Source organism: Zootoca vivipara, chromosome 7 (genome assembly GCF_963506605.1).
Source record: "Zootoca vivipara chromosome 7, rZooViv1.1, whole genome shotgun sequence".
Taxonomy (NCBI): Eukaryota; Metazoa; Chordata; class Lepidosauria; order Squamata; family Lacertidae; genus Zootoca; species Zootoca vivipara.
The window spans coordinates 31,080,045-31,092,086 of NC_083282.1; the positions used below are offsets into that span (position 1 = coordinate 31,080,045).

Here is a 12,042-nt window from a genome sequence, read left to right on the forward strand (position 1 = left end):
ACTCCCGGTACCTTTCTGCCTCCCATCCCTTTAAACATTTGGTTTTTTTGCATCAGTGATAGGACTTGAATTTCTCATAGTTCTGTAGCTGTGGTCCTCCAGATACTGTCGGGCTCCCACCTCCCATCCACCTCATCACAACCAGTGATCCAGATATTGGAAGTTGTAGTACATTGCTTGTTTAAATCCCTCTGTTGTTGTTGTTGTTGTTGTTGTTGTTGTTGTTGTTGTTGTTGTTGTTGTTGTTGTGCAGTTTTTTGTGTGCTTTGATTCCTTGGCATTTTAAGGTTTGTTATATTTACTTGTAATGAGTCTAGCCTCCTTTGTAGTGATTTAATTGATTTAATTGTTGTGTTTATATTGTTATTGTATTTATTGCAGTCATACCTCGGGTTGTGAACGTGATCTGTGCAGGAGGCATGTTTGCAACCCGTAGTGCCACGTCTGCACACGTGTGTGATGTGATTTGGCACTTCTGGCCATGCGCATGATGTCATTTTGTGCTTCTGCGCATGTGCGAGCGCCGAAGCCCGGAAGTAAGCTGTTCTGGTACTTCCAGGTTTGGCGCAGAGCACAATCCAAAAACACACAACCCGCAACATTCATAACCCAAGGTATGACTGTATTTAAATTTTTATACTCCCATACATGAGCCACTGCTGCACTCACACTGACAGCGAAATGCTTTCCCCACCTCTTTCCCCCACAGAATGGGTGGGAGTATGGGTGTCCAATCCTAGCATTTAATGAAATGCGGACGTTTTAAAGGGTGTGGACTCGATGTAGAAGTGGCTTAGCTTTTAACTAAGCAGAAAGAGCAAACAGTCTCTAATGCATTGTGGATTTTTGAAGATACGTTCCCTCAGTGCTAGGCACTGTAGGAGGCATTGGTGGGCACATTGGCACATGTGTGTGCCAAATTGGCTTGTCCTGTTCTAGGCATAGGTGCCAAGTTCCGGATTGAAAAATCCGGGATCAGCAGTGCCGCGGCACCGGAAGTCGCTTCTACGCACTTCTGGACATGCGTAGAAGCGACTCCTGGTGCTGCGGACATTTTGGAAATGGGCACAGCGGCATCGGAAGTCGCTTCTATGCATGTCCGGAAGTGTGTAGAAGCGACTTCCGGGGCCAGCGCGGCACCAGAAGAACATGGCTGCCGGCAGCAGCTCCGTAATCCGGGGGAATATGGGGTATTTTGCCATTTGGGACACCTGCGGGAAACGGTAAGAAAATACGGGGGTTTCCTGGGGGAAATGGGGTACTTGGCAGCTATGGTTCTAGGTGTTCTATTTTTCAGCTAGTTGCGTAATTTCCCCTTCTTTATTTATTTCTTTTAATTGTAGAGGGAAATATATTAAAATGCCATAGGCATTATTAATCATGCACAAATTGTAACTGTGTGTGAAATCTGTTCTGGTTTAATATGCTTCTATATGGCTCTGATAAAAACCAAGGCTTCTGCCTCCTAGATTATTCTCTTCTCACTGTCGCAATAAAGTACATTGGCTTGCTTCTTCTGCTCTGCAATGATTTAGGGGGAACAAAAAGCATAAACTGTGTGCATAACCTGCACTGTAATTTGGTTTCATGACAAGTTTGCTGATACATTTCCCTTTTAAACCCAGGCAGAAAAATGTTGCCTTAAACTAGAAAAATGCATTTAACATATGCTATCCGGCCATAACAACAACATAGTTATTAGAGTAGAACTTAACATACAGACACCTTGCAGCTGAACTAGAATGTCAAAGACTTATTTAACCATCAGAATATGAAATACATAATTACCAATCCGATATGATCTAACATCTTGCTACTTTGTTAGAATTTATAGCAGCTCGGTACAAGGCACTGTAGGGAAATGAATCTCTGTGCGGTGCACCTAAGTTTATTCAGTATTCAACCTTCCTATGTTAATCTTACTGCATGTGTTTAATATTTAATGCTACCATAGCTGAGAACTGAATTCCTGGGCACAAGCTATTTCAGTCATGGTACTGAACTTATATACTGGCAGTGGCAGCCTGGGATGGGTGTGTGAAATTTATATTATATTCCAGGTAATTGTACTATGTACAAAAAGGCTTTCCAATTTGTCTAAGCTGTACAGGAAATAGAAAAGAAAATGATAGCAATAACAAAAGTTGCTTAGAGTATGCTAACCTTTCTGCTGAAAAGATCTTGAAATTAGGTTGTGCATTAAATGGATTCTGCAAGCCTAGTCTTTTGAACTGCTTTATAAGAAGAGCCTGACCAAACTGCAGGAGGCAGTGGAAGACAGGAGTGCCTGGCGTGCTCTGGTCCATGGGATCACGAAGAGTCGGACAAGACGACTAAACAACAACAAGAACAACAACAAGAGCCTGCTGGATCAGGCCAGTAGTTCATTTAGTCCAGCATTCCTTTTCTCACGCTGGCTCCAGCTTTGGAGGCAGAGCATATAGCCATTGCCTCATCCTCTTTTAAGGCCATCTAGGTTGGTGGCCATCACTGGTTCCTTTGAAAATAGACTTCCACATAGTTTATGCGCTGGGTGAATAAGTCCTTTGCTGTATCTGTCCTGAATCCTCCAACACTCAGCTTGGTGGATGGATATCCCATGAGTTCTATTGTTGTGAGATGGGGAGATGACTCCTCCCCCATCGTTCTACCCGGACACAGAGGTCCAGCGCTGAGGGCCTTCTGGCGGTTCCTTCACTACGAGAAGCCAAGTTACAGGGAACCAGGCAGAGGGCCTTCTCGGTAGTGGCACCCACCCTGTGGAATGCCCTCCTACCAGAGGTCAAAGAGAACAACAATTACCAGACCTTTAGAAGGCATCTCAAGGCAGCCCTGTTTAGAGAAGCTTTTAATGTTTGATGGATTTCTGTATTTTAATATTTTGTTGGAAGCCGCCCAGAGTAGCTAGAGGAACCCGGCCAGATGGGCGGGGTATAAATAATATATTATTATTATTATTATTATTATTATTATTATTATTATTATTATTTTCCTCTATCCACATTCTCCATGCCTTGCATAATTTTATAAACTTATATCGTGTCACCTCATACGGATATTTTTTCTAAACTAAAACCCCCAAAGGACGCAACCTTTCTTCATATGGGAGTTCTTATTGATTTTGGTAAAAAGGACGTATTAATGTGTTTCTCTCATTTGGGTGAAGTTTCCTCTTTTGAAATCAAATGTGTCCATTTGGATTTTATTTTTTTTGGCACTTGCTCCCAATTGGCTCTCTTGTGCCAGGTCCTGGGCACCACTCAAGATTAGGTCACCACTCCTCTGGTTGGTTCCTGCATCAACTGGTATATATTTAGGGTATATAGATTTTATTTTATTTTTTTACCTCTTTTAACGTCAAAAGCCTCCCTTATTTTTTTTTTTAAAGTCAAGCATAGTTAGGACTGTTAAGCCTGTTGTGAGCCTGTTTTACTCTGCTCAGCTGCATAATGGGTGGTTTAAGTCAGGTCACAGGAGGAGTGTAAATTAAAGTTTTAAAATCAAAACAGGAAAGCTGTAGATGAAAACAAAGCAAGAAGAGAGACTCGGTCCAGTATACCTGAAGGAGTGTCTCCACCCCCATTGTTCTGCCAGGACACTGAGGTCCAGCTCCGAGGGCCTTCTGGCGGTTCCCTCGTTGCGAGAAGCCAAGTTACAGGGAACCAGGCAGAGGACCTTCTCGGTAGTGGCACCCACCCTGTGGAACGCCCTTCCATCAGGTGTCAAAGAGAAAAACAACTACAGTACCAGACTTTTAGAAGACATCTGAAGACAGCCCTATTTAGGGAAGCTTTTAATGTTTAATAGATCATTGTATTTTAATATTCTGTTGGAAGCTGCCCAGAGTGGCTGGGGAAACCCAGCCAGATGGGCAGGGTATAATAATAAATTATTATAAATAATAATAATAGTAATAATAATAATTAAAACCTGAAAATAAACCTTCACAAATAAGGCCTTAACTGCTGGACAAAGTTTTCAGCACTATAGAAGAATGAACATTAGAATGCTACATAAAAGCCAGAAAGCTTTTGTTATCTGGATTTTCACTTTTTGAAATTTGGCAACCCCACACAGTAGCAATTTCCACTGATTCATATTTAGAATGAAGAATTGCTTTTCAGGATGTGTCTCGGTCTGCTATTATTCTAGAATTTTGTCTCATCTAAACCCTCTACAGCAGGGGTCAGCAAACTTTTTCAGCAGGGGGCCGGTCCACTGTCCCTCAGACCTTGTGAGGGGCCGGACTATATTTTGAAAAAAAAATATGAACACATTCCTATGCCCCACAAATAACCCAGAGATGCACCTTAAATAAAAGGACATGTTCTACTTATGTAAAAACCCCAGGTAGGCCCCACAAATAACCCAGAGATGCATTTTAAATAAAAGGATACATTCTACTCATGTAAAAACATGCTGATTCCCAGACCGTCCGCGGGCCGGATTGAGAAGGTGATTGGGCCGCATCCAGCCCCCGGGCCTTAGTTTGGGGACCCCTGCTCTACAGGAATTCATACAATGAAGGGCAGAATGGGACAACACTTCCTTACCCAAATATCTCTGTTGTATCTTTGTTACTTGGCCCCATGTTGATGAGATTAATATATAATCTCTTTATTTCTAATAAAACCAAAGCCCTCCTCAGGTATTTGTAGTTTTCTTGCTTGCTGGGACCTGCTACCTCCTCCCCACCTCTCTCTCTCACACCACATGAAGAAAGCTATGGTGCATTTAGTATTCTGCAGGGAGAAAGAGATTATGTCATAATCTCATCAAGTTGTATGTGTATGTTTTGCTGAAACAGCTATTACTCCTGCTTTATATTTACAAATGTGTAGTATATTTCCATCACGATGTAACCTCTGTTGGGTGCAGCAGTGTAAAACGTGTGTGACATTCAAAATAAAATATAGGCCAAAAATTAGGATGCGTACAGTAAGTACTCATTGGAGGATGACTGCACCAAATGTTACAAATGTTACAAGGAAGATATGATTATAATGTCTTGATTATGGCTTCTGTTTATTGTGCTATTAGTTATGTAAATTTATAATGTTGCTTAAAAAGAAAAAAATATGTTACTGAATAATTGCAGTGTTCTAGTTTTCTTTGTTTGATAATTAAATGTTGCACTTTTTAACATGCACTGAAAAAATGAAATAGTGCTTCAGTCCTGAAGTAGTTGATTTACCCTTGTGTTAGTGAAAGGTCATAGCGTTTATTGGTCATCTTAAGGGAAAGGATACTGCTTTGCTTGTAATGGCATTGATTTAAAACCAAAAGAAAGTAACACATGAACTAAATGTTTCGGGCAAATCTGAATTAGAGCACTGGTCACCCAATCCCTCTTTTTGAGAGTAAATCCGTATCAGTCCTGATAGACAAGGATCACAAGGCAAAGCGAAGCTTTCATTGGATTGCAAGAGTAACTCTTAACCCCCTGAATAGAACTTTCAGAGGAGGCTTACCTAAATAACTGCAATTCCAAATGAATAATCTGCATTCAGATTCATTTAGCTTCTGCCTCATCAGAGAGGCATTGTCTGCCACACTGTCCCGAACCTTTGAAACCTTGATCCTTGGGTGTTTGTGGTACCCGGTGCCTGGCACTCTAAGAACATAAGGGTACTAGTTTGTTCCCCAATGAATATAACAAAATCATAGAATTGTAGAGTTGGAAGGGATCGTGAGGATCATCTAGCCCAGGCATCCCCAAACTGCGGCCCTCCAGATGTTTTGGCCTACAACTCCCATGATCCCTAGCTAACAGGACCAGTGGTCAGGGATGATGGGAATTGTAGTCCAAAACATCTGGAGGGCCAAAGTTTGGGGATGCCTGATCTAGCCCATTGGCCCTAGTGGCGTGGGGCGCCAAGGGGCACCCCAGCAAGTGGGGGAGCTGCGCGGCGGCCTCCCTTTCCCTCCTCCTGGACACCCGCCAGCCGCGCCGCTCGGAGGAGAGAGGTAAACGAGCGGAGCAGGGGCACTAGGACCCTGTTCCGCTCTGCAACGGAGCTTTCCTTTTTAAAAAAAAAGAGTGGGGGGGCACCCGAGGGATCTTCACCAGGGCGCCCGATGACCTTAAGACACTAATGGGTTCCCAACCTTTTTTTGGGCCATGCCCCACCTAAGCATATCTAAAATCCTGGTGCTTCCCCCCCACCCAATGACATATAATTCTTATTATTCAAAAAGCGAACTCCTATTTAATAACTCATTCTTGAATTGCCCCGCTTAAAAATCAAATTGCCCCCCTGTGGGGTGTGTGCCCCACGTTGGGAACCACGGAACTAGCCCAACCCCCCTCCAATGCAGGAATATGCAGCTGTCCCGTACAGGAATTGAACCTGCAACCTTGGTGTTATCAGCACCACACTAACCAATTGAATCCCAGAATCCAACCTACATTACACTATGCCAGTGATGGGGAACCTATGACACACGTGTCAGACATGACATGCAGAGCCCTCACTGCTGGCATGCGCCCCATCGGCCCATTCACGCTGTTGTTGCCCCCCCCCATTTGTTCTCCCGCTCCTCCTACAGCTTGTCTCCACTACAGCTTGTCTCCACTGCTGCTGGTAGCCAGAGATTGGTTTTTAACCTGTTTTGTGCTGTTTTTTTGTGCTTTGGCAGACTATGCCGGGGCTGCGTGTTAGTTCCAGCGAAGGTATTATTCGTTATTTATTTCTGTTCTCTTCCCCCCCCAAAAGCGCAGCAGCTTTGGGGCACCCCCCCAAAACAAAGCAACTTTTGCACTCCCCAAAAAAACCTCCAAAACTTTGGTTAGCGGCTCCCCCAAAAAAGCTCAACAACTCTGGGCACTTTGTGATAAATAAGGGTTTTTTGTTTGGTTTGGTTAAATAATTAGTTTTTGGTTTATTAAATACAGTTATATATTGCAATTATACATTTTTGTTATTTAAACTATAAATATCATGAAATTATGATTATTATTTTCTCGAAGTGACACACCACCCGAGTTATGCTCGTTTTTTTTGCGAATTTTGACACACCAAGCTCAAAAGGTTGCCCATCACTGTATTATGCATTCTAATATGTATTCTATCAGATTTATGTACATACAGTATTATTACGTGCATTTTCAAAGATAATGCCTTGAAAGGCAACAGCCGCCGCCTTTGCAAATATATCTTTTCTGATTTTTTTTAAATAACATGAGCACTTTATAAATATTTTAAATTGTATTTTAAAATATACTGTCAGGATGGCTGTCAGTGACCAAGGTGAACTCCTAACCTCACCCTTGTTGTCATGTTCTCATTTCCTCTTTTTCCCTGTCTGGAAAGTTTGCCCCTAGCTCCTTGGTTTCAGTGCCCTTTATGTATTGAGGCTGAGCACACTCTTAGCAGCTGCCTTACCCATGACTTAATTTTCTTGAGATGTGCCCTCTTCCAATCTCAAGTTCGTTAAAGCCTTTTGCCATCTTCACTTCCAGGATGGCCTTCAATTGCAAAGCTAAGAATGTCAAGAGCAGGTTTTGAGTGCACAAGTAATTATACTTTAGATCAGTCCACCTTGAATATCTGCTCTAAAAATAGGCCGGAACGAACACCTTGAATCTATGCAGTCTTTGTGGGTTTTTTTTGCCATTTCTGTGAAAGATCCCTTGAATTTTATTTACTTAATGAAGATGGGGTTGGGTTGATTCACTTGTTGACTCAAATGCATTTTCAAAAGCAGAGAACAAAATCAACGTTGAAGGAATATTAAATCAGAAACTGAAGAAATAGGTCAGATTGTAGCTCTGTAAAATATTTTAAGTTGGATACAATGAATATCTCTCTAGGTACAGTATAGAGAAGTGCAGTAGAGATTGACCCACTTAGCTTAAAGTTAGAGTGCTGAGAAATACTGATGTTCATTTGCAATTTGTGCTCTGTTCACATGCTCTGCTTTTGCGTTCTCACCACTCCTCCTGGTTCATTTATTTTAACAGTGACTTCAATGTTATAATATTCTTTCCCCCTCCTTGTGGATTTACCTTTTGTGGGGGTTTTCAGCTTGACTGGTGAAGCTAAGTGACCCTGCTGTTTTTGCATCAGTGCTCTATGGGACAATCAAATTCTTCAGATATATTTTTCCCAGGTGTGAAAATTATTAGGGATTTGATCCCTAATTTATCTCACCCAATATTTTATTTCTTCTTCCTTGATGGCTTATAGCTGAATGTGAGAACTACCTCCATTGAAAAGTATTTTGTCTAAATAAATAATTTAGAAAGCAATTTATTCTGGTGACTGTTTCAAACATGAAAGTTGTGTTGATATAGCAGTTGTTATACGTGTATCTGTGGACACTGCATACAAGCATCTTAAGGTTCTACACTTAGGTAGGAAGAACCAGCTGCACAAATATAAGGTGGGGGACATCTGACTTGCCAGTAGTACATGTGAAAAAGATCTAGGGGTCTTAGTAGAGCATAAAATGAGTCAACAGTGTGATGCACAAGGAAAGAAAGCTAATGCTATTCTAGGCTGTATCAACAGAAATCTAGCAGCAGCACTTTAGTCAGACCCCACCTGGAATACTGTGTCCAGTTCTGGGCACCACAGTTTAAGAAGGAAATTGACAAGCTGGGATGTGTGAAGAAGTGGGGCCAACCAATGATAAAGGGCCTGGAAACCAAGCCTTATGAGGAACAGTAAGAGCTGTTTGGCAGTGTAACAAATTCCCACGAGAGATGGTGGACTCTCCTTCCTTGGAAGTTTTTAAGTAAAGGTTGGATGGCCATCTGCCATGGATGCTTTGGTTGAGATTCCTGCATTGCAGGGGTTTGGACTAGATCACCCTCAGGGTATCTTCCAACTCTACGGTTCTATGTTCTTAAATTTACCAGGTTTATTTCCAGACTGAAGGTTATATTCAGCCAAGACCTACTCAGATCAGACCCATTGAAAACAATGAACCTAATTTAGTCATGTTTCTTAACTTCAATACGTCTAATGTAATGGGACTAACAATGACCACCCAAAGGCTGCAATCCTAACCCTACTTACCTGGAACGAAGTGCCATTTAATTAAGTTGTGCTTACTCTTGAGTAAGCATGTAGAGGCATTGTTCTGAGAGGGGATGCTCCCTAGGCACTATGGGACTTGCACATACATCCACTTACACAGTAATCTGATATCAGTGAGCTGCTGAACATTAAGACACTGAACTGCAATGGTTCACCAGGTTTTCTCTGCTTCAAATGGTGATCCCTGATCTAGAATTAAAGTTGTATTCAGCTATGAAAAAGCAGTGGGGGCCTGAACTGTCCAAACTAATGACACCAATGTATATTTATTTTAAAAAATCTTGTTGAAAACCTCCTTTGTGCTCATGGCCAATAAACACAATCCCCCCCCCCAACAAGCATAAGTTGTAATTTTGTATGCTGTTTGTAATTCATAGGACACTTTCATGGACTAAGAAGGAAATCTGCAGAATGATCATGCTTTGCACTGCAGTAATGCCTAAACCAGGCATCCCCAAACTTCGGCCCTCCAGATGTTTTGGACTGCAATTCCCATCTTCTCTGACCACTGGTCCTGTTAGCTAGGAATCATGGGAGTTGTAGGCCAAAACATCTGGAGGGCCGCAGTTTGGGGGTGCCTGGCCTAAACCTATAAGTGGTCCATGGATATCTGTGTTAAGTCATTTTATGTAAGCTACTCCTTCCTAGGAGCAACCATATAAACATTTGGCCTTGCTTATATCTTACTGGCATTTTGGACAGTTAATTCTTGCGATGGAACTTTTGGCTCAGGATACTTGTGGCTTTGAAAATGAGATTTGCAGAAGGATTAGCACACTGAAAGCTATTGCCAGTGGATGGGTAGATCTGCTGAACAGATGCAATTTGCACCTAAAGTGTACCAAGAATTCAATTTTATTTTGGTTCACAGTTGTATTGTGGGACACTTGTGTAACTGCTCAATATGTTCTGTCTTTAGGCATTGTACAGACGTTCTCTGTTGTGTCATCTTCGTTGTGGTCATCCTGGGTTACATTGCTTTAGGAATCGTGGGTAAGTAAATACATGTACAGTTGATGCTTATCCTATTCATAGGAAAGTAACTCCTAATTTACTTGAGAAGCAATTGTTGCTTTAAGTTAAATGGGCATCCCGATTAAATATAATTACATTCATTTAACACATTTCTTGGAAACAAAGCATGAACTACCTGCTCTCATTGACTGTTGTAATTATGGAGGGAAATAAAAATGATTGGTATATTGACAAAAAAAAATCCAATATGAAACAAAGCTGGTAGAGTAGCCATGGTTCAATAATTCTGTTCTTCATTACTGTAAAAAGCTGTAGTTATAGCAGGAAAATGTTGGTAATTAGAAGTGGGAGAAAATAAAAAGTTTAAAAAATGGATTCTTTATAATGTTAGCAACAATCCATGCAAATAATGAATAGAACAGTTGCTTTTTTAAGTGGGATGCAGAGCTAATGATCAACAGCAGAGTCTTTAATCTGCATCTCAATTTTGTTTGAAAGAACTTCACTGAAAGCCGAAGCTTTATAAGGCACACAGCTGCTGCTGCTCCATGTCTCTTTAATCTCCACTCAATCCAATGTCCAGTGCAAACCATGTCTGACATTATCACACAGTTCTTCTTTGACATCACTTGGTGTATTTTATTAGACAAGCCTTCTCCAGCCTGGTACCCTTCAGAAATTGTTGGTCTACAATTCCCATTATCCTTGACCACTGGCCATGGAGGGTCACATGTTGGGGGAAGGCAGCTCCAACCCCAAGACAAACCCCAGCAACATAGCTGCCAAGTTATCCCTTTTTTTAAGGGAAATTCCCTTATGCTGAATAGGCTTCCTTGTGAGAAAAGGGAAAACTTGGCAGCTATGCCCAGCAACTGGCATGAATGTTCAACTCCTGGATACATCTTTTTAACTCAGTGGCCAAACTCCCATTGACATAAATGGATCTGGACTTAGTCCACTTTTTATTTACATGTGATGCTGCTCGTTGGTAGTAGAGTTCATTTCAGTTCTGGCTTAGCCTTTGTGAAATTTATAAGATTTCTTTTTATTAACATCATAATATTTTTATCTGTGCTGTACAGCTACATAGTAAGATTATTATGCCATTAGACTACAAATAGGAACACTCATCTTACAGAAGAAGTGGAACCAACAGAATTAGAAAGGACATGTATCCTTTGACCTTCTGGAGCAAACAGTACAGCTCTCCATCACATCATAGTTCCATAGAAAAGGCAAAAACTATACAGTCAAGATGAAAGTATAGCTTTTTTGTTGGCTCTCTTTTAAACTGAACCAAGTTCAATATTTATAAAGACAGGTTCCAGATTTCCTCTGGGCTGTAACCAAGCCAACTCTAAAAGAAACACTACCTGCCTTTGGCACAGGACTCTCAGATAAAATGCTTTATGTTTCAAGGGATCTCTCCATCCCTGAGGCAGGTACATTCCATGTATAATAAAGGTTTTTGCACCCATTAATACCCTGCCCTACTGAGTTTGTGTTTCCCTTCGAGCTATCCCTTCTTGAAAGAGAATTTTTAAATATGTGACCGCATTTGTTACTGGTTCATCATTCTGAACAACAGATTGATTAGAAAAACCGAATACTTCCAGGAAAAAGGCTAGGGAGATGGTTGGTAGCTTGTGCCCAGCATCCCTGGACTCCCAAACCTTCCTACTGCGCTGTGCTTTCATCCAGCAATGCACAAATCTCCTGTAATCCTCTGGCTAGGATTTCACAGCAGTTTTCTACATAAGGTTTTTACAGAATCATGTACTGCATAAAATCCAGATGACTGAATGGTTGGTTGCCCAGTTCTGTTTTCCCCACAGGCATTTATCAAAGATGATACGGTCTGTATACATAACACTGTATTTGCCTGTGCTTTAACTGTAAAGGAGTCTCTACTTAAACTTTTGAATACCTGTAAATGCTCAAAATAAAAGATATCCATCCTCAAATCAAGATTCATTGTGGGTGGTGGCGGCTATTTTCTGTTCCTCTTATGGAAGTAGTTTTT

General features: G+C 41.4%; 1 protein-coding gene across 3 annotated transcripts in view; it reads left to right on the forward strand.

Annotated features, from left to right (window-relative positions):
* The window catches only part of SLC44A5 (solute carrier family 44 member 5), an 88,084-nt gene that overhangs the window by 21,084 nt on the left and 54,958 nt on the right, over nt 1–12,042 (forward strand). For all 3 annotated transcript variants that reach the window (XR_009557888.1, XM_035122672.2, XM_035122671.2), the window contains exon 4: nt 9,964–10,037. Coding sequence is in view for 2 of the 3 variants with exons in the window: in XM_035122672.2 (XP_034978563.2) it covers nt 9,964–10,037 (74 nt within the window). In the remaining variant the exon portion in view is untranslated. The remainder of the gene's footprint in view (nt 1–9,963; nt 10,038–12,042) is intronic.